This window comes from Scylla paramamosain, chromosome 25 (genome assembly GCF_035594125.1).
Source record: "Scylla paramamosain isolate STU-SP2022 chromosome 25, ASM3559412v1, whole genome shotgun sequence".
Lineage (NCBI taxonomy): Eukaryota > Metazoa > Arthropoda > Malacostraca > Decapoda > Portunidae > Scylla > Scylla paramamosain.
Window position 1 is genome coordinate 6,775,001 of NC_087175.1, and position 23,450 is coordinate 6,798,450.

At 39.9% G+C, this 23,450-nt stretch overlaps 2 protein-coding genes across 2 annotated transcripts in view; one reads left to right on the top strand and one right to left on the bottom strand.

Annotated features, from left to right (window-relative positions):
* Positions 1-7,055, top strand: part of LOC135113182 (origin recognition complex subunit 4-like) — a 9,286-nt gene extending 2,231 nt beyond the window's left edge. The window contains exons 3-10 of the mRNA XM_064028295.1: positions 614-741; positions 1,984-2,155; positions 2,616-2,767; positions 3,139-3,318; positions 3,656-3,775; positions 4,075-4,209; positions 5,162-5,311; positions 6,811-7,055. Coding sequence (XP_063884365.1) covers positions 614-741; positions 1,984-2,155; positions 2,616-2,767; positions 3,139-3,318; positions 3,656-3,775; positions 4,075-4,209; positions 5,162-5,311; positions 6,811-6,972 — 1,199 coding nt within the window. The 3' untranslated portion in view covers positions 6,973-7,055. The remainder of the gene's footprint in view (positions 1-613; positions 742-1,983; positions 2,156-2,615; positions 2,768-3,138; positions 3,319-3,655; positions 3,776-4,074; positions 4,210-5,161; positions 5,312-6,810) is intronic.
* A 6,956-nt stretch (positions 7,056-14,011) lies between these two features.
* The window catches only part of LOC135113185 (uncharacterized), a 41,457-nt gene continuing 32,018 nt past the window's right edge, over positions 14,012-23,450 (bottom strand). The window contains exons 24-26 of the mRNA XM_064028303.1: positions 20,994-21,142; positions 20,011-20,357; positions 14,012-19,794 (exon numbers count right to left, since the gene is read on the bottom strand). Coding sequence (XP_063884373.1) covers positions 19,621-19,794; positions 20,011-20,357; positions 20,994-21,142 — 670 coding nt within the window. The 3' untranslated portion in view covers positions 14,012-19,620. The remainder of the gene's footprint in view (positions 19,795-20,010; positions 20,358-20,993; positions 21,143-23,450) is intronic.

The window sequence follows — 23,450 nt, forward strand, 5'->3', positions numbered from 1 at the left end:
CCGGGCCTTATTACTGGTCTATTCACTTCAATTCTTTTACACATACCTTCACATGCACCTAAAACATCATTTTAAAGTGGGGGACAAATGCCCCCTTCCCTCTAGTTGGTTAGGTTAGGTTAGGTTAGGTTAGGTTAGGTTAGGTTAGGTTAGGGTAATTGTCTAGAGTCCTTACCGGGCCTTATTACTGGTCTATTCACTTCAATTCTTTTACACATACCTTCACATGCACCTAAAACCTAACCTAACCTAACCTAACCTAACCTAACCTAACCTAACCTAACCTAACCTAACCTAACCTAACCTAACCGACTAGAGGGAAGGGGGCATTTGTCCCCCACTTTAAAATGATGTTTTAGGTGCATGTGAAGGTATGTGTAAAAGAATTGAAGTGAATAGACCAGTAATAAGGCCCGGTAAGGACTCTAGACAATTACCATTCCATCCCCTTCTCCATACAGCTTTTAAGAGTTATTTCCTTTTTTTTTCTTTTTTCAGTATCTAAGTGTTATCACCTCTCATCATTCTTTCCCTGCAATATCTGATCTGAGAGTGGAATTATTTTATTCTTAGTTTCATAGTGGAATGGTGTTACCTTACCTATTGCTGTCAGGTGAGGAGGTGCTGCGTGTGTACAGCAGTGAGGCGCAGCACCTGGAGGAGCTGATTGGCCGCACACTGTCTCTGGGGGAGAGCAACTCGGCACTCCTCCTAGCACCGCGAGGCACTGGCAAATCTGCAGTAAGGCACTCCTCTCAAAGTCCAAACCAACTACTCAACATTCCTTAAAACTAGACAGGAAACATCTTTTTACTTCATCCAGACTGATGCTGATGATAAATAGATTTGCAGATTATAATGATACAGTCTTAAGAAATGTGTATGATAACACTGTTTAACCAACCCTTAAACACTTGGAGACTTCAGATTTTAATGACTAGGTTCTATGTACTAAAATGCCATAAATGGGCAAAGTTCAAACTGTTTAGGGACAGTTGCATACTTATTCAGATAGTCTCTAGCCAAGCTTGCTAACTCTCAAACTTCTCTGGTTTGCCTTCAGGTTAATAAAACTGTTTTCTCCAAGTTTAGAGCACAATTTCTAAGGCACCACAGCTGGCAAGAGTAAGAGTGCCTCGTTGAATTTTGTTGAGTGTTTGTAATTTTATTTGTGCTTAACATAATCAACCAGGGTAACTCAAATGAAATAAGAAGTGCTGTACTGTCAGTGGTTTCTCAAGGAGTAATCTAACCCATACCTGGCAGCTGGTGACCTAACACATTCAAAATTCCATACATCAGATTGATGTGGAAAACTGACACCAGTGGGACTCTTATCCAAATTTCATTACACCAGGTACTTGATATATGCAAATTTGAAGTATGTGAATTGTATCATATGCCTCTAACTGAAATGTGTCAAGTATTCTCAATATGTGAGAAAAATTCCCTATTATGTGAGTAGTGGCGGTGGTGCGACTGTTTGGTGAAGTAGGGTGGCCAGCTTGCATTGGAGGACCATGGGTGCAAATGTTTTCCCATACTTTCCTTGTATCCCACACATCCCACTTAGGCCACCACATGCACATCAGGCTTGCATTCACTTCATTATGAGAGGATCTGTTTGCTCTGTGGTCTTTGGAACAACTATTTTTTGCTTCTTTAGTGCTTCTTTTGTGATGACATTACAAGTCCTAAATGTCTAGCTTCTAGATTAGAAATGGTGAACCTTCAGTTTTACTGTTGCTTTAGTGTTTTATTTTTGTGAAACAGTGCAAGAATATTGAGAGTTGAAAATGGCTTGTTAGATTATAGGTTCAGTACATGCAAATTCTCATCATGCAAGCTTTTTGCAGAACGTAACCCCTCTCATTTAATGAATACCTGGTTTATCTGAGGTCTTGTCCTTCTGTTTTTTTGGTTGAACAGCCTTGTCCTATATCAAGGCACACCTTCCCTTATCTTTCCTGTGTCTACCATCAGTTGGTGGATGGCGTGCTGGGGCGGCTGAAGGGCCGGGGTGTGCTAGGGCAGGGCCTGGTGGTGCGGCTGTCGGGGCTGCTCCACACGGATGACCTGCAGGCACTGAAGGAGATCACCCGTCAGTTGAGGCTTGAGGAGGCCGCTGCCAAGAAGGTGTTCAGGTCCTTTGCTGGTGAGTGATTCATTGCCACCATATCTTGGGTCTTCCAGAGTCATGTCTTATGTGATTTTGTTGATGTGGCTTCAAAATTCAATCTATAGAGCATAGCTGTCATTTGATTTTCTTTTTGTGTGAAGGTATAAACTTAATATTCACATAGAATGTATTCAAGGTATAAACTGTTTATGGTAGTATAGATGCATAAAAGATATTCATGTAAGGTCTATATTTGCATCAGTATAGCAACACTGGGAAAGATTAACCATGTCTCAGATAGTGTTTATGGTGATATAGATTTATAAGAAGATATTTTAATCAAGTATATATATCCATGTAAACATAAAAAAAATGCCTTAAATTAACCTTAAGAAAGGCAAAAATTAATTATAAGCTTATAAACTTACAGAATTTATATCTTGCTTTGCTTGTCTCAGTTGATCTGCATTTATCAATATCATCTTGATTTGTCCAGAAAATCTGTCCTTCCTACTGGAGTCCCTGTGTGGCGGCAGCAAGGAGACTGCCAAGCCAGCAATATTCCTGCTGGATGAGTTTGATTTGTTTTGTCATCACCGCAACCAAACTCTCCTGTACAACCTGTTTGATGCTGCACAGTCAGCCCAGGTGAGGCTTAAGGACTGCTGTATCTTGTGTGGGGAATATTTACATTTACTTAAAAGGTCACAGTGTGAATAATTGCCTCTTGCTATTCTTTAACTTCACCTCTCAGTCTTAAGTTCTCTGATCTGCTGACAGTGTCTCAGGTAACAGGTTTCATAAGGAGGTTATTAGTGGATCAGAGGACTTAAGATTGAAGCAGAATGTGACTTTTCCCTTGCTAAACACTTCCCTCTTTAGTGAATATGTAAACAAATTCCTAATATAAACCTAACCAGTTGCTCTCCTGTTAGAAGAGATCAATTACTCAGTGGGCCTATGCAAATAAATGAATACAAGTTTTACCAAGTAGTGTTCCTTGCTGCTGTCACCTGCAGGCCCCGATCTGTGTGCTGGGCTTGAGCTGCCGTCTGGACGTGGTGGAGCTGCTGGAGAAGAGAGTCAAGTCTCGCTTCTCTCACCGCCAGATTCACCTGCAAGCATCTGGGGACTTCACCACACACTACCTGCACACCTTCAGAACACTGCTGCACCTGCCTCACTCTTTCCCCTTCAAGGTGTGAAGTTCTTGCACACTAACAGCTGTACTTAGTGTAGATTTCATAGGTTCTGGAGGATGTCTAAAGTGAGTTGTTTCTTACTATAGAATTAATTTATTTCATGGCATTCAAGAATATTTTAAAAATTCTGATAATTGAAATTATAGGAGATTCTAAGGTGAAACTTCTCTCCAAATTTCTGATAATCAAGCTTGTAAGGGATTGTAAACTTCTTAAAATGACTTCCAAGTTTTTCACTCCACTAGGGATAATCTGATCTCCTAGGCTTTTTATTTTTTAGAAGCGTTCTGATTCAAAGTCAGCCCTCCCAAGTGTAACCTTTAACCTCTGACAGGACTTTGCTCGGGTTTGGAATGAGGATGTGGAAGCACTGGCTCGTGATGATGTGGTGGTGGACGTGCTGCAGAGACAACACACCACCACCAGGGATGTGCGGGTCCTCAAGTCACTGCTGGTGAGGCAAACATGAGTTGTCCCCAGCCTTGTACTGATCTGACCTTTGAGCTTTACCTTTATTATCTTTAGAATAATGGTATGATAATGGGTATGAGTGTAGCTTTTCTCTGTGTTGCCTTCTTCATCTGTCAATATGCACTTTCTAGGCTCTTTCATTTGGTTCCTCACCTATTCTCTTGTATAGTATAGGCCTAATTATGCCAGGAAGGCAAACCAGAAGCAATTCTGGGCCAAGAGAAGTGAGATACTTTGTATAGAATGATATCATTGTGGGTAATGCTTGGTGTATTTTGCCAGGTGATGTGTCTGGCTCAGCTGGATGAAGGAAGCAGCCGCCTCACCCCACAAATGTTCAGCCATGCTGAGGCGCTGCTCACACAGGATGCCCGGACCAGCACAGTACGCGGCCTGTCTGCCCTTCAGCTGTGTCTGGTGCGTCACGCTGTCCCACACCACAGCCACTGTGTGCTCCCTTATTGACAACATGTACACTTTTTTGGGGGGCTTATGTTTAATGTTTATTTATTTTAGGCTGTGTTGCTTCATAACATAAATTTATAATCCCGTAATTAATTAGATGAATGAATCTATAATAATAACTTGATAATGAATATAGATTATTTAGCAAAATAAGCTTAGAATAAGCTTCCGTATCTTCTACTGAAGGATTGCAAGAATGTACTAATACAGTACCTGTTATTGTCTGACAAGGTAAAGTATTATTAGCATAGGTGGGCATTATCACGATAAATTAGCTCAATAATTTATCACAATTATATCAAGTTATCTGTTACCTGATAATTATTTTTCCCGCATTATTGATTCATCAGTATTGCCAAAGCTTTTGGTTCCAAAGTAGCAATAATCGACAATTTTAGTTTTTGGAACATGAGCATGTTGAAGTTTTAAACTTTCAAAATCAAATGTAGTTATTTTGCTTAAAACAGTACTTTTCATTAGTGAAGAGACAAGATAAACATTGAATTTGAATTTTCTTCTAAGATTCTTCTAAATGTTCTAAGATAAAGATAAAAATAAAGATTTTGATTTATCAACTTTTTATTTGAAATATCAATATCGTTAGTATCAAAATTTTGGACTTATCAATTTATTGGTTATTGGTTACTGGGCGATAAATTTATTGCCAGTTATCAGTTATCGTTAATAAGGTTATCATTGTTTATTTATTGGTTATTGTGATGAATTTCTTTGTCATCATTCCCAGCTATGGTTATTAATAAGTACTCTGATCTTGCTTCCCTCGAGACTTCAGTCAACTCAGTATTGTCATGCACATATTTAAGTTTACAGTGGTTCATTTCTAAAATTTTTAATAAAGTGTGTGGTTCTGACTTGAAAAGATAACAATCCGAATGTGTTTCAGGTAGTAGCGATGAAGCACCTGGCAGAAGTGTATGATGGGGAGCCATTCAACTTTGAGATGGTGTATCGTGAGTACCTAAAGTTCAGCCTCAAGTCGTCCATGCAGAGTTTTGAGAAGCCTGTGGTGTTCAAGGCTTTCGACCAGCTCATGGTAAGGTCATTTGCCACACAGTTACCTTCATGTTACATTGTGGTGTTGTGCATCCATAAGTCACTCCATCTATATATCTTGTGGATTATTCTTTGTCTCTATCTCCTTTAATGTCTGGCTTCTCCTATCTCAGTACTTTTTTTTATAATACAATTGGTAATTTCCAAAATTTAGAAGAAAAATTTCCAAGAATGTAGCCCATTAAAAACAGATTTTTTTTAATTTTTTTTTTTTTTATAAGTAGGAAAGACACTGGCCAAGGGCAACAAAAACCCAATAAAAAAATATGCCCACTGAAATGCCAGTCCCATAAAAGGGTCAAAGCAGTGGTCAAAAATTGATGAATAAGTGTCTTGAAACCTCCCTCTTGAAGGAATTCAAGTGATAGGAAGGTGAAAATACAGAAGCAGGCAGGGAGTTCCAGAGTTTACCAGAGAAAGGGATGAATGATTGAGAATACTGGTTAACTCTTGCGTTAGAGAGGTGGACAGAATAGGGGTGAGAGAAAGAAGAAAGTCTTGTGCAGCAAGGCCGCAGGAGGAGGGGAGGCATGCAGTTAGCAAGATTAGAAGAGCAGTTAGCAAGAAAATAGAGGTAGAAGACAGCTAGATATGCAACATTGCAGCAGTGAGAGAGAGGCTGAAGACAGTTAGAGGAGAGGAGTTGATGAGACGAAAAGCTTTTGATTCCACCCTGTCTAGAAGAGTAGTATGAGTGGAACCCCCCCAGACATGTGAAGCATACTCCATACATGGACAGATAAGGCCCTTGTACAGAGTTAGCAGCTGGGGAGGGGGGTGAGAAAAACTGGTGGAGACATCTCAGAACACCTAACTTCATAGAAGCTGTTTTAGCTAGAGATGAGATGTGAAGTTTCCAGTTCAGATTATAAGTAAAGGACAGACCGAGGATGTTCAGTGTAGAAGAGGGGGACAGTTGAGTGTCATTGAAGAAGAAGGGATAGTTGTCTGGAAGGTTATGTCGAGTTGATAGATGGAGGAATTGAGTTTTTGAGACATTGAACAATACCAAGTTTGCTCTGCCCCAATCAGAAATTTTAGAAAGATCAAAAGTCAAGCGTTCTGTGGCTTCCCTGTGTGAAATGTTTACCTCCTGAAGGGTTGGATGTCTTTGAAAAGACGTGGAAAAGTGCAGGGTGGTATCATCAGCGTAGGAGTGGATAGGACAAGAAGTTTGGTTTAGATCATTTATGAATAATAAGAGAGTGGGTGACAGGACAGAACCCTGAGGAACACCATTGTTAATAGATTTAGGAGAAGAACAGTTGTGTTGGCAGTCTTAGCATACTCTTAATACATTTGCTATTATGGTTGTTCTTTGCATGGATCACAAAATGAAAGATTATGTAATTAATTTTATCTTGTTTGGGATACAGATCTATTTAGGACACTGTAGAACAAAATATGTTTCTAAAAGGTGTAGATGGTTATGGAAAACTTGTATAGTGGTAAATGGGTTAATGGCTGTGTTTCTGCCAGGGCCTTGAGCTGGTGCGGCCTGTGGACCAGACCTGCCGGGTGCAGCGCGAGTATGAGCTGGTGCAGATGATGATGACGCCCAGCCAGGTAGGCGAGGTGCTGTCCCAGATGTCCGGCCTGCCCACTGACCTGCAGCGGTGGGCCTCCTTGGGGCTGGCCTGAGGAGTCACTGTCACTGCCACACTCACAGTATTTTTAGATTTTTTTTTTTTTTTTATGACTTTTGAAAATAAAGATCCATCACATATCCTAGATTACTGCAGATCCATACATTTTTTACTCTTACATTTAAAAACTTTTAAGCACCTGTGAGTGGGAGGACATTTCTTGTAGGTAGTGTGTGTGTGTGTGTGTGTGTGTGTGTGTGTGTGTGTGTGTGTGTGTGTGTGTGTGTGTGTGTGTGTGTGTGTGTGTGTGTGTGTGTGTGTGTGTGTGTGTGTTATCAAGGCATTTGTAGCAGGGTGGTAGGCATGAACTATAGTGCAGTAGTGATACTGTAGTAGTGTGGTACAAAGACACTCCTTCTCTAAGTAAACAAGTACATCTTTGTATTTTCAATTTATTCTTCACTTGTATGATTGCCAAAGTCCTGCATCATCATTGTGCTATACATAAAATCTTCCCTAAGGAGACAGACTGCACTCCTATTCATCTATGACTGTGAACACCAAGAGAAACATATTGAGTCACACCAAACAGCTAGAAAACACATGCTTGTCAGTCGCCAAAACGGATCAGGAGTAACATGTACAAACCCTTGCCTGGTTGTACTGGATTGAAAAGTTTGTTTCTTGAGTAGTAATTTAAATGGTGCTGACTTAAATAATGATAATAATGATAGAAATGGAGGACAACTAAACAGCAACATGTCCAGGTCCTGCATGCCAACCTTCCTTTGGGCGAGGAGATGGCCATCCTTCACACCCTTCTCTCCATACCAGTGGCAATTTTTTTGTTTATTTTTATTCTAAAGGAACATTTTTTGAACTTGAGAGTAACAATACATAGAATAGTTATTTAAAGTAATGAAGCATGGTATGTAAAAGGTTAATGATTTATATATATGTGTATGTATAAAGGCTAGATGAAGAACTTTGCATTCAGAGGTAGCAATAATTCTGATGTGCTCCATCCAGCAGGTCTTTTCATTTGCTTATGTATCAACATTACAACTAATACATGGTAAATCTGGCAACAAATAAATACACACAATGTGGTAATGGGCCACATTTATACAGATCTCAATGTAAATCATGAGGTTGTACTATGAAAATCAAGAGAATATTTCCAAAATAATTAAAATCAAATGGAAGAACATAGATGACCAGACAAGGATGACTCCCCCTCCCTTCTTCCCTCCACACTGCAGTTCCAACCCAGTGAGGTGTGGGAGACTCCTGCAGCACACAGTGTAGAAAGGTAACAGAAAAAATGATGCATATGATAAAGAAGTGGGAGTGACAGATGCCAACACTTGACATCCAATGGGGAAGTACAAATAATAACAGACAGACATAGGTTTTAGGAGAGACTTTTGAAAAATATAGAAGAATGATGTACATGAGGTATATGTAGCAGCAGGAATAAGGAATGCCAAGATTTGATACCTAGTTGAGAAAATGGAAATTAAAACAAAGATTACAAGCTTCAATGAAGAGCTAGATATTAATGAGTTATTGCACCAGAACACTGAGGTCAAAGGTGCCATTTGGGGTTGAGAGAGAGAGAGAGAGAGAGAGAGAGAGAGAGAGAGAGAGAGAGAGAGAGAGAGAGAGAGAGAGAGAGAGAGAGAGAGAGAGAGAGAGAGAGAGAGAGAGAGAGAGAGAGAGGAGGGTTTAGAGTTAATCAAGACAGATTGATGCTTGACCCCAGATGGCAACACTCCTCTGTGGTGGACTGGTGAGTCAGCGGTGGCTGCCTTACACTCCAAATTGACTGAAAAGTGCTCCCCTATGTTGATGATAATGACAGAAAGGTATCCACCAATATATGTCCTTATATTCCCTCTTTGCTTGCTCTAATCCTTCCTGATGGCATGTTTTCATGTATGTACAATATACTATATCTCAGCAGACATTCATCAACATAAATGTATATTGCATGTTACAAGGCTGAACTTTGATGTAAAGTGGGTGTGGCACAAGTTATGAACACATGAACACTCCATAATATCTATGACTCCTTCAGTCTTTTGAGTGATTCTCACAGGTGAACAGAGTCCATCCCAACACACAAGTTCCTCAAGTCCTGCTCATGCCTCTACAAGGGTGCACATTCCAATTTGACATTTCCAACACAAACTAGTAGTGTTTCAGACCTCTTATTGAGTGTCCTCAGGTGGCAAAGTAATCTTGTTCCCCTTTGGTGAATTATGAAAGAACTATGAAATTGATCTTAATGAGGGATGAACTGGTCATGAGGTCACTGCTGGGGACTGAGCTCTGGCAGGACACTCAAGTTATCATCAAAGCCAATGAGGTGTCTTGTCACTACAGAATTAGTCCCAGTATTCATGACAAGTAAAGTGAATGTTGCCAATATATGAGGGAGGAACCACCTGGGATGGGAAGGAGGAATAATCAGACAAATAGATCATGGCAAAACACAAACCCATCACACTTTCTTAGTACAACATGCTCCGTGCCACTATAGAAAGAAATATAAGAAAATGAGCTCTGGTGCCACAACACCATGGTCACACAGCACTGGCCAAGGTGAGAAGAGTGCTGCCTCTCCCACCAACAAACAGTGGACTGAACTCATATTTGGGCCGCAAATCAAGCACTGAATCGCATCATCACCTCATCCCCTGCCAGAGAGAGAGAGAGAGAGAGAGAGAGAGAGAGAGAGAGAGAGAGAGAGAGAGAGAGAGAGAGAGAGAGAGAGAGAGAGAGAGAGAGAGAGAGAGAGAGAGAGAGAGAGAGAGAGAGAGACCTATAAATAATTAGCATATCTCATCACTGGTTTATTAAGGGAGATAATGTAACATATCAAAGAACAATATATACACTCATGTCAAAGTGAGAAAACATTCTAAAAATAAATAACAAGAAGAAAAAATTAGAGGAAAACATACAATACATTTTTTTCTAAATTACCTCTTCTAGCTTTCCTCTCAATGGAGAAAAATTCAGACTTACATTTTTACAAAGTTACCAGTAAAAATTAATAATAAATATACAGTACATATATTATTTTTATGTATATATATATATGTAGTAATACTATACAAAAAAACCTTATTATATCATCCTATCCAATACCAATGTTAAGTATCACATAAAAAGCCACCATATAAACTTCCAGGTGCAAATGACTGCGCTAGGCAAGAAAATAAATTCATTCCACTGTGTAAATGGATCATAGAAACTCACTAAATACCACAAGGAAGGTTTGAAGTATGCATCATGAGAGAGAGAGAGAGAGAGAGAGAGAGAGAGAGAGAGAGAGAGAGAGAGAGAGAGAGAGAGAGAGAGAGAGAGAGAGAGAGAGAGAGAGAGACGCTTTGTTGAGCTACACAGCAGTAAAACCATAACTGTATTATTTTCTTCAGATCTCATAATACTTTTGAGAGTACAGTACAATGAGATCCATACATCTGCTATAGGGGGGATCAGGAACAACACAGTGACCCATATATACACTTAGTACCCTCTTATCTACACTCCTTGTACAGCACAGAGCCACACAGAAGACCACATGCCGTCCCTTGTACAGCAACATTCAAAAGTCATGTACCTTCTCCACTTCTTGTTCTTTTTTCATATTTAATTTGATTTGCTTAAATCTTAAAGTTGGGAGGTTCTAGTAATGACTGACTGATTGACTGGTTAACTGGTTGTGTGTGACTGATTAACTGGTTGTGTATGTGACTGACATTAACTGTTTGTGTGCAAGACCTGACTGACAGTGGAAAAGTTTTTACTGATGATTTTCATTAAAATATTAGTTTAATGTGTTTTCCTTCAGTCTTTCCACCTCTGATATGTTTGTAATCTATCCATTATTTGGTTTTATAAGACCGTCAGCAGGACAGAGGACACAAGACTGAAGGAAATACAAAAATAGTGGAATTAAGTGTGCTAGGTTATTGGGGATTAGATTTCAGAATGAAAAACCTCTTTTCATGGCTGAACTCAGTCATTCAGTACGAGTCAGTCAGGCAATCAGTTAGTCATTCAATTCTTAAACATCAAATATAAATATCACGAATCAATTCAGAAATTCACAATTAATTAAGAAAAAAAAGTAAACAGTGGAAGCAAGTGCAGCAGGTTAACTAGCTTCTGACTGCAGCTGTACTGATGGAGAGAGAGAGAGAGAGAGAGAGAGAGAGAGAGAGAGAGAGAGAGAGAGAGAGAGAGAGAGAGAGAGAGAGAGAGAGAGAGAGAGAGAGAGAGAGAGAGAGAGAGAGAGAGAGAGAGAGAGAGAGAGAGAGAGAGAGAAATAAAAAAATAAAAAGTAAAAATAAAAAATAAAGTACAATACATCTAGCAATTAGCAGTAAAACAAAATTCCTGATGGCCGATGAGTGACGATTGATAAATTCCTGCCAGCTATGAGCAAAAATAGTCTACATACCTACACACTACACTAGCCTAACGAAGGCCAGCGTGTGGATGGCGGGTGTGACGAGACACAGGATGGGGTAGAGATGTTGTGAAACTTAATGTATCTTTTTAGTTCCTTTAGTCTGTCCTGTTAAAGAATGCCACAGTAACATCACCTATTTCTATATTATTTATTCCATCTTCTGTTACATCCATCATTCTCAGAGCATCCTAAAAGCTTTCTCCTTCATCTTCTTATCTTCCTCCTGCCTCCACCTTGCACTGTCTTCATCTTCTGTTAAGCTCATTGTCTCCATGTCTAAAATGTCTTTTTCCATGCACCCATAAATATTTTAGTTTAATAAGAATGTATTAATGCCACAATATACAATATATCAAACTTATCTAATTCAGAATTCTTACATATTGTTGAATTATTGCAATTTATTTTCTAATCTTTCAGTGGCTCAGATTGCAAGAACAGGAACACTGAGGGAACACAAACACTTCCCACAGTATATCCTGTGCTTTGCCTCACTGCCACACTTCCACACACTGGACTAGGGAAAGGTTTTGTTTTCTTTTTTCCAATAAATCCCTTGAGATCAGCTGACTATTTCATTACAACAAAGTAAGAATGGTTTAAAAGAAGCTTAACACCAGGACCTGAACCACTAAGAGCCTCCCTTGCCCCCTCCATCCCATTCCTCCCAGCCTGTGTAAGCAGCAAGAGAGGGTTTGCAGAGAAGCTTGCTTATGGTCCTGGAAAACTGTCGCTCTTTCAAGGCACTTCTCCTTCATCTGGTGAGAAAAAGCCTCCTACAGCAAGCTGGAAGTAGAGACAACCACGCTGGGAGTCCACCACCATGCAGGCAGAGATGTCATCTAGTGTTGCAGCATCCGGTCTGTCATTCCTCACTGCCAGGCAAGCAAAACTGCTCTGTTCTTACAGTATTTAGTCCCATGATTCACTGCTAAGCAAACTACTATTTTGGCAATCAGTCTGTCATAATTCACTGCCCTGCAAACAGTACTGCAATCTGTCCTTGCAGCATCAAGACTCTAAACCTTCACCACCATGCACAAAGAACTGTGATCAATCCTTGCAGCATCAGACCAAGGACAATTTACAATCATGCAGGCTTTGATGTTTTCCATCCCTGCAGCCTCCAGCCTCTCAAGACCCACCACCACACAGGCAGTGCCATCATGAAGCCTTGCACCACATAACCCTGCCAAAAAAGTCACCACTAATGTGCTCTGTTCTTGCACCAGCTAATCACCAAGAGTTTACAATCCTGCAGGTAGTTCTTGTATCTATCTTTGCAGCACCTACTCTTCTTCAATTCACCACTATGCAAATAGTACCATGATAAATTCTTGTAGGATCTGATAACACCAGTATTACCACCACACATGCAGTATTGTTACCTATCCTTGCAACATCTGCCCTCTTTCAAACAATTCTTTTACTATCCTTGTAATATCTAGTATCATGATAAATTCTTGCAGGATCTGATAACACCAGTATTATCACCACACATGCAGTATTGTTACCTATCCTTGCAGCATCTGCCCTCTTTCAAACAATTCTTTTGCTATCCTTCTAATATCCTGTCTCTAAATCTATCATTATCCAAACAATAGTGACCTATCCTTGCAGCAACCAGGTCCTTATATCCACCATCATCAAGGCAACACTGCCATCTATCCTTGCAACATTCATCCTCCTTCAATGCAACCTTGTCATGTCAAACCCATCACCATGAAGACAGTACTCTGATCTACTATTACAGCCTCCAGTCAGCCAGAATCTACTACCAAGCAAGCACTACTTTAGCAAAACTGCATGACATCAGCACATCTACCAGGATTCACCACTGTGTGAAAAGCCTCAAATCAGCTCCTTGTCCCTCCTAACATCCATCAGCTGCTGTCCTAAGCCTTTCTACCAGACCCAATGATAACCTACATGACCTAAGCTGGCTTGCAAGAGCAGTTCTGCCTCTCGTGTGACTGCTGCCCCAGCTTATGTACCACAGCCCCCACCAGTGCTGAGTGTGGGAACTGCCCCTCTCTGTTTCTCCCTCCCTTCCCCTCCCTCCCCCCAGGCCACACCTACACACATGAAGACACTTGCTATGCGATCATGACAAGCTGAGGTACGAACATGTTGTCGAAAGCAGTCTATCACATCAACACAGCTTACTGGGTACATGCTAGGCTCACTTGTTACTCTCACTCACATATACACACAGACATACATATACAGTAACACTTCCCTTCATCTGTTTATCTGTCTACCTATACATCAGACTGATATCCCAGTAAAGAGGGAATAGCCAAAACAAAACATCCACACACACATACATTCCCAGTCACACTTTTCATGTTCTCCTTTACACAATTGGTACACTTATGTAAGGATAACATCATATTTACTTTGAGAGAAAGTAACTAATGCAACACACACACACACACACACACACACACACACACAAACACACACACACACACGATGCAGTAAAGGAGATGAACAGAAAAAAGCACCAATGTCAAACACAAAATATGTGGACTGGGTGACTGTTTTGAACTGGAGAGAGAGAGAGAGAGAGAGAGAGAGAGAGAGAGAGAGAGAGAGAGAGAGAGAGAGAGAGAGAGAGAGAGAGAGAGAGAGAGAGAGAGAGAGAGAGAGAGAGAGAGAGAGAGAGAGAGAGAGAGAGAGAGAGAGAGAGAGAGAGAGAGAGAGAGAGAAAATCACCTATGAACCTATGAAGGGATTTTTCTCTGGCCTGTCTGTGCCAGAACATACGAATTTCATCACAGGCACTCTATTTATCTTCCTTCTTTTATGTCTATGCCACATTATACAAATTTTGAGCGCACACACGCACACACACACACAATCGCATACACAATATACAGGTTGGCATTCACAAGTTCATTCATATATACAAGAAAAATTAAACAGTTGCTCATGCAAAAAATTAATGTAATAGTAGTATAAGAAGCACCTTAGTTATCTGAGAGAGAGAGAGAGAGAGAGAGAGAGAGAGAGAGAGAGAGAGAGAGAGAGAGAGAGAGAGAGAGAGAGAGAGAGAGAGAGAGAGAGAGAGAGAGAGAGAGAGAGAGAGAGAGAGAGAGAGAGAGAGAGAGAGAGAGAGAGAGAGAGAGAGAGAGAGAGAGAGAGAGCTTAGGACTTATTGATTCAGGATAGGTAATGAAAATTTTCCCCCCAAAAAATTTAAAAGACTTATAAAGGAAATAACTGGAAAGCCTCAACTGATCCTGAGGATACCCTCCCAACACCTTAAGAATGACGACCAACTCATGAGTAAATGTTCAAAATGCTAAAAAGAATTGTTCCGATCCTCTGAGGAAACGTGCTTGTGTTTGCTTCTCATCTTGTGTTGACTCTACCTTTGTTACAACATACACTGCATATTGAAAAATTTTCACAGTAACTTTCCTCCACAAACATTCTACCTTCAAGATTTCTGCCAAGAATAATTAACTCCATAATTAATTAGACTGCACTTTGTTGGGTCACCTGAAGTTAAGTTGGGTTGGATTAGGTTATGTTTGATTTCGTTTGGTTTGGTTTTGGTTTGGTTTTGTTCTGTTAGGTTTGGTTTGGTTAAGTTAGGATAGATTAAAATACAAAGTTATTTTAGATTAAGCTCCGTAATGTTATGAGATCTCGTTAAGTTGGGATGGGTTAGATTGGGAAAATTTATCATAAACAGGATTATCTTTTTGGTGAAAATTTTCATGGACTAATAATAAAAGTTAAAAATTAATATTACACGTGTAATATTCCCTCCAAAATTACTGCCCTTATGAAAAATTAGGTTAGGTTAGGCCAAGTAACACCATATCAGGTAAGGTCAGGTTTGAAGAATTAGTCATGGAGAGAATTATTTTGGCTGAAAACTTTATGGAGAAATCTTGGTGGGTGGAATTAGTTACAAATGAATTTACACAGAAGCTACACACACACACCCACATACCCACACAAAAACACGTAACTCCTTGCTTTTCTCTCTCAAACTCCCTTCTTCCTCTTGTGTCTTAAGACAATTTTTTTTGCATTCTTCTCCAATATCAATGCTCAGACCTCCTTGCTCTTCCTCTTTTTACTCACACACACACACACACACACACACACACACACACACACTATATCATATAAATTCCATTCAATTTGAGCAGCAGACAAAACCATCATTCAGTTCTGCTCCAAATTGAATGTATTTGTGAATTTCAAGGGAATTCATTAAAATTATTCAGAAATGCACATCAAGAACAGAAATATGTTACAATAAAGGCCTCAGTCCATGTTTTTTGAATAAATGTCATGGTGTTTTAAGTGTGCTGAGGGACACTGGGGAGACAGAGAGTGATGTTTTCTTCTGCACTGTTAGTACTGATGGTGTGGAACAGACATGATCATAAATTGAGTAACACCACACTCATGTCCACTGTGTCTGGTTCACATTCTCCCTCAATCTCACATCCTCTGACCTGTTGAGAATTGATCATCAGGTTTTGTAGGTGTCAGCAGATCAGAGGCCATAAGACTAATGAAGAACAAATGGAATAGAGAGAAGCAGGTTACTCATTACACACAATTAAGAAAGAGTGGCAGTGGTGATAAGTGGACACAGAATGAATCAGGACTCCTATATTCTGTTTTAACATTTCAGTGAGATGACATCAGCAGAAAGAATACAAGTCTATGTTGGACAGTTGCAATTGAAGACTATTTGAAGAAGCCTTGTATCAAGCTCTAAGAAAGGCATCCAACTGATACGAAAAAATATTCGTTTCATACACCCAGAAGAGTGTCAGAGATGGAGGCAGCTGGAAGGAGACTAAAGTGAAGATCTGGAGACTGTGTAGAGGAAGCTATAAGAATGAACATCTGAAGAGAGACTGTATATGCCTGCAAAAAGTGAGAAAGATGTGTAAGCTGTCCAACCCTGTATGGAAAAATGAGGATGTTGAACAAGACGGTCATGATGATGATTCCTGTTTCACCCTATCTTGTCATGCCAGTGGACTCACTGGTCTGTGTTCCCACCAAGTTTGACTATGAGTTTTTGCTCTAACAGATCATCTGATACATAAACACTAACAGGCTCTATTAAGCATACATTAAATTTTCTTTCATTTTTCATCTGTGGCAGGAAGTTTGCAATGAGTCAGACAAGTGTTCAGTACAAATAAGCATTCTTCCTCCTCAAGACACCTCACAAATCTACAAATCTGTGGTCAGCTAGTCAGTATGGGTGGTGGAACATGTCTGCCTTTCTGTCTATGTGGAAAAGGAAGCCCACACCTGATGTCCTGAGAAAAAATGTCAATGCCTCTCTAATTCACTGTGTCTTCTCTGCCACATTCCGTCTCCCCAGAGTCCTTCATCTCAGCGCTCACCACGTCCTCTCACAAGGGAGTGGGAAGCAGGTAAGGGTCACAATAATATAATACAGTGCAGGAATTGAGCATCTAAGGATAAAGCCAGCAGCTACGACTGACTTCTGTTCTTCACTATGATATAAAACACTCCCCCTGTCACACACAAGGAAATCAGGGTGCTGACTGCCTAGTTCAGTGCACTGATATGCCTTTTTTATAGCAGGAGTTTGCCTTCTGGAGATGTGTAACTTTTGGTTGTGAGTGATTCCTTCCCTGTCAGTGAATGTGTGTACAAACACATCATCTTGAGAACCTAATAAATTCCTTCCTCTTTTGCTGAAATGCCTTGCTTTTCTTGTTGACACTAAGATTTGCTTTCTGACAATGTGTGTTGATCTCTGAAATGCTGTGAATGTGAGTGATTTGTTCCCTGTCAGTGAGTTGTATGAACACATTATATGGAGAACCTAACAAACTCCTCCTGCTGCATGCCTTCCTCTCTTTTTAAACACTTCAATTTGCTTTTCAAAAAATGTACACCTATCTTTGAAAAAGCTAAGTGATTCTTCCCCAGTCAGAAAAATTGTACAACAAATGATCTGGAGAACAAAATTGTTCTTTCCTCTCCTACCAGGAACCAATGTCTTGTCTTCCTCCCTGGTACTGTACATAATAATACACAAGGGAGAACCATTTAAAAGCATCACATTATCATCCTCACTGCTTGATGATGTGTATCAATGTGTTACTGCAGCAAGCATGAATGCACATTTGCCACAGGCTAATAATGCATATAGATATGTTGGCTTAGCCTATGTAAACTCCAGCTCAATCCTCTGACTGTTGCAACTTTTCACCAAACTTAATGAAATTGTTTGATGCATTGTTAATTAAGTTAGGTGGAGGTTCTCAGCATTCAAATGATACAACAAGGTTTTCCATATTGCCTGCACCTCCTAAGTCTCTACAGTCATAGCATCACTACCACACTCCTCCTTCACCAATGCACACAGTAATGTACACAGTAAACTATTCCTTTCCTTTCCACAACAAATGACATGCTGGGTTTTCCATAGTTTCTGCACATTCCATTTCTTCATACCCATTACAAATAGTTCTTATCATCACTCCTACATTCATTCTCCACTACCAGACAGCTATATATCAAAACAGCCTTTGCCAGACATCTCCCTGAACAAAACAAATCAGCAGGTCCTCTTTTAACAAAACAGTTCTACATGACTCTACTTAAGTTATCTTGCATTTTTCTTTATGCTTATCACTACTCTCACCCTTCACCACCACACACTGCAACATGAAACAAGTCCTTGCCCACAAAGTGCTGCACAGCTCTCCTTTCTCTGCTTCAGTCAATGCAAGTTTTCTTTCTGATAAGTAAAGGTGTTGGTGGCTCAATTCTCTGTTAATGTGGATTTCTCTTACTGTTTCTATTAGCCAAGGTTTTCTTCCTGGCAAACACACACACACACACACACACACACACACACACACACACACACACACACACACACACACACACACACACACACACACATATTGGAGGCTCATTCCTATTAATAAGTAGTTCTGCTCTGCTTTAGTTACCTTCTATCTGGCAGACACACAGGTATAATAATGCATATTCTTGTTCTGATGCTGCTGCTGCTTCCTAACTTCCCTCCTAACTGTGTACCTTCTCTGTCATCTTCCTTAGTGAGAGGGAGTGGAAGAAGAGCCTTGTCTTGTGATCCTAAGTTAGTACACATTTGTGACAGATCATAATACACACAGATCTTCTTATACCCTGATGATGTAAAGAGTAACAAAGATATACACGTCTATGTTATTATATTATTATACTGTATAACTACACAACAAGTATCGCTTATTCTTCTATCAATTGTTGAAAACTGTAGATATCACATAACTGCACTCCTCTTCCTTGTCTATCACTCTGTTAGGTTTATCAACTGTTACACCACAGCATAAAACCTTAATATCATTTGTGACTACTCCAGAAACATCTTTGGGACTGTAAAAAATTAGGTAATGACTATGGGATAAAGGACCGCATTTCTTAAATGTTTCGTGTCTGATCTCAACAACTTTCAACAGGTCTTAATGGAAGTTATTGGGGGTCTTCAAAGGTGTTTCCATGATTCTAGTGAGTCTAACTAGAATTCTACACCATAACTGGCAAAAACACCCATGAGACCCTGACTAATTATCTCTGTGGCCTTTGAAAAGTCTTGAGAAGAAAATGAAACGTTTCAAAATACGGGCCGAGATGCGTTGGTTGGCTGACTTGATAAATTGTGCTTGGGCAAAAACAAACCTTTTGTCACCACGCCACTCACTGCCTGCTGGGCGAGTGTGACATATTACCAAAACCAGGCTAGCAATAAGTAAGCAGGCACAGCAGCTACCACTTGCCTTTGTCACTGGTATGAATAAAGAATAGTAAAAAAATCCTTATTCTTTTGAATCAAACTTAACACACACACACACACACACACACACACACACACACACACACACACACACACACACAGAAAAAAAAAAGCCTGTTCTAAATCAGGACAACATATACTTCCATTCACACACACATACAAACACACATACTAAAACACCAGAATAAAAAATAATAAAATGTTAATTCTTCTAAATCAACACATATACACACACACACACACACACACACACACACACACACACACACACACACAAATATACACACACACACACCAGCAAGGTCAAGGGTGAGGTAAGTATAAATTCATCATGTTTAGAACTCGAATGAAAAAAAACTTCCTGCTAATCCTCCTCCAACTGTTGTTGAGGATTACTGTGCCTGCTTGTGTTTGGTGAGCTTGATGGTGAGGTGAGCCAGGACACAGTGAGGGCAGGCCATCTCAGGCTGATCGCTGTGGTACTGGTCCAGCAAGACCCGTGCTGTATTACCCAGCAGACCTGGCACTGTCATCACGGAGGTCTCCATCTGGGGCAGCACCTGAGACTGTGGGGAAGACAGATCAATGAAGAGGTGCTGCTTGGACTTCCTTAACTTTCTTTTATTGTTTTAGTCTCTTCTAAATCTTAATAAAGTGTTTCAGGTTCAAAGCACAATTTTGAGAGACACCACTGATGACTGAAGAAGTAAAGCACTCTCACAGGCATGGTTCAGAGAGATGCCCTCCCACACAATAGGAACAATAATGCATCATCAACATACCAGAAACTCCTTGCGTGTGAAGTGATGACCACAGGTGAACAGCACACAGTCCTTATCTTGCTCCTTGCTCCCCTTAGCACCGCTCTTCAGTTTGTGAGACCCTGAGATGGACCCCCGAGAGTCTGTTCTCTTCCTGCTGTGTGCTGCCTCACTCTTCTGAAGGTTGGCCACATCTTCCTGCTTCAGGTTGATGGTGTTGGTGGCCTTCTTACTCAGGGCATCCAGGGCCTGGTCTAGCTTGCTTGTCTCATCAAAGGAGGCAGTCCGTCCGTCCTGGCTGCCCTCAGACCCTGGCTGCACACCACTGATGCGGGCCAGGGCATCCACATACTCACTGCCTCCACCACCTGTAAAGGCACAAGTTGACAAACACAGAGTAAACACATTACAATTATGTATAGTATGTATAGTCCAGCAGTGATGGAGCAAAGAGTGGATGAGTACTGAAAGAAGAGATGAGTAGTAGTAGTAGTAGTAGTAGTAGTAGTAGTAGTAGTAGTAGTAGTAGTAGTAGTAGTAGTAGTAGTAGTAGTAGCAGTAATAGTAGTAGCAGCAACAACAACAACAGCAGTAGTACATAAAAACATCAGAAAATAAGGGAAGGTGCAAGAAGCCATCAGGCCTACACATGGCAGTCCCTGTATGAAACATACCCACCTATTTCCACCTATCATTCCCATCCATAAATTTGTATAACCAACATTCATAAATCTGTCTAATCTAAGTAGAAGTAGTAGTAGTAGTAGTAGTGGTAATAGTCAGTAGTAGCAATAGTAGTAGTAGTAGTAGTAGTAGTAATTATTATTATTATCATTGGTGGTGGTAGTAGTAGTAGTAGTAGTAATTATTATTATTATTATTATTATTATTATTATTATTATTATTATTAGTAGTAGTAGTAGTAGTAGTAGTAGTAGTAGTAGTGGTAGTGGTAGCAGTAGTAGTAGTAGTTAGTAGTATTTATTAGTAGTATGTAGACTTACCAGCCTGCAGGTGACTGATAACAGAAGTACACAGGTTGAGGCAAAACTTGGTGGACAGTTGACCTAACACTTGCACAGCTGGGTCACTACCTCCTGCTTCTGCAGCTGTTTTCTCCTGCCCCTCCTCCACCTCTCCACTTGCTCCATCACTGTGAGGGAGACAGCACACCTTAACACTGCAGCACTCACCACCATTAAGGCAGGTCAAGATACACAATGCATGGGTAACTGTTCTAAGGGTTATGTCACAGCTACATATACCATCCTGTCTGTTACTACTATACTCCATGTCACCAAGTCCATCGCAGTAATTGACTTTTTTTCATTCATAAAAGCATCTAAGCTTATTATTATTATTATGACAGATGGATGCTAGGGACTGTTACTACCTAATACAAGTTAACAAATCTGTCACACTAATCAAGCCACTTGAGATCACAGGAACATGGTACCAGACACTGAATGATGCTTTTAGTCAGTGAGTGGTGTATATACAATTGGCCACACCCCTGTGAGGTCCACCCTGTGTTGTCAAGACTGGTGAGATTGTAACTACGAAACACTACAAGTAGTGGACTTTGCTTGAAGCATTCATTAGAAGGGAGAAAGTGAGGGAGGAATGGTTTGCAGGAGGTAAGATGGGTCAGAGGAGGGTAGGGGACTGCCCTTCCCCTCCTTACCTCTCCCTCCATCAATGAATGTTTCAAGCGAAGTTCACTACTTCTTGTGCTCTGTGGTTACAATATCACCAGCCTTGACAATGCTGGGTGGACCTCATGGGAGTGTGGCCATCTGTACATATTTCTGATTAATTTTGTAAAGCATCCCCCTACCAAATCTCTTACTTGATTATAAGGCATCAGATTAACAAAATGAAAAATAACAAAGTAACAAAATAAATAAATAAGAAATAAAATAAATGGAATAAATAAATAAATAAGTAAATAAACAAACAAACAAACAAAAAAATAAAATACATAATAAATTTGGCATCTTATAAATGAATAATGGATTTGGTAGAAAGTCAAATTCCTTCCAATCACCTCAACTGGTGCTAAATAATTTAAAACACTGAATAGAGCTATCAAGACTCATCAGGATAGTTTGAACAGGCCATGTAATGCTTGTATCAAGAGAAACATTATCATAACATTACTAAAACATCCCAACACTATTTAGACTAAAACATTTACTGAAACTACAGAGACTTTTGCTATGAGGATATTTATAAAAGGACATTACTGTACATCATAACATCCCAATGCTATTTCATATAAAACATTTAACAAAACCACCAAGACTTTTGTTACAAAGGTATTCATGTCAAGAGGAAACATTACCACAACCTCCCAACACTATGCTCATCTAAGTCATCCAGGACACTTACAGGAACTGACAATGTTATCAGGGTATTTCTGACAACACAGTATGCTCAGGTGAAGAGAAATGGTTTCATAACCTCCCAACACTACGTCCAGCTAAGTCATCAGGAACAACTGTTGAACTGAGACTATGTTATGTCATCAGGGTGTCTCTGACAACACAGTATGCATAGATTAACCCTTTCACTGCTATTTGGCACATCTCTCTTAAATCACTAAGCACTCTGAGACATTTCCTCTTTTTCTACAACCAACTTCAAACATTATGCTAGATAGAAATTGCATAATCTATCCTTTTAATCCATTTTTTTCTTGTTGATGTTTATAAAAACATCACATATTGTTTTTGGTGTTGTGAAATATTGCCCACTGCAGTGAAAGTGTTAAGAGAAACAGTAGCATAACCTCCTAGTACTATACGCTCACTACCTCCCAGACTAAGAAGGTTGCCAGACCATCCAGAGTTAAGACAAAGGCACTGATCATCACATTTCATAAGTGGTCAACACAATATTCATACTTCATTCCATACCAGTAATGTGTTAAATTCAAATTATGTTGGGTGTCCTGCCAGGGATTTGATTCCCAGCCAATCCCTCTCATGGTTTAATTCTCTACATCAACTGTTGTGTTGCTATGAAGTTTCTGACTGAAGATGAAGCAGTGCCAGTATTTGTGGGTTTGGATGAGCTGGACAGCCTTGTTATGTTGGCTACTGAAAGGCCATCGTCACACACTAGACTAAGTACGGAGCTTTTTTCCGTTGGCTTAGAAAATAACTCTTTATTGATTTGTTATGTAATCTGCTCTGCATGGAAACTCTTACACATGTTTTTCAGATGATAAACTGATGAGAAAATAGCCGATCACTCACTCAGCCATCAGTGTTTTGAAATCATACTGTCAACTCTGCACTAAACTATTTCATGAGGTTCAAGACGTCATGAGAGTCAGAGTTTTTAATATATTTTTTAGACAATATACTGAAAATAGTACTTGGCATATTCAGCCATCAACAGTGTCTTTCAGAATCAAACTCTAAGCAACAACAAATCATCAAATTAAAGCTAGAGCA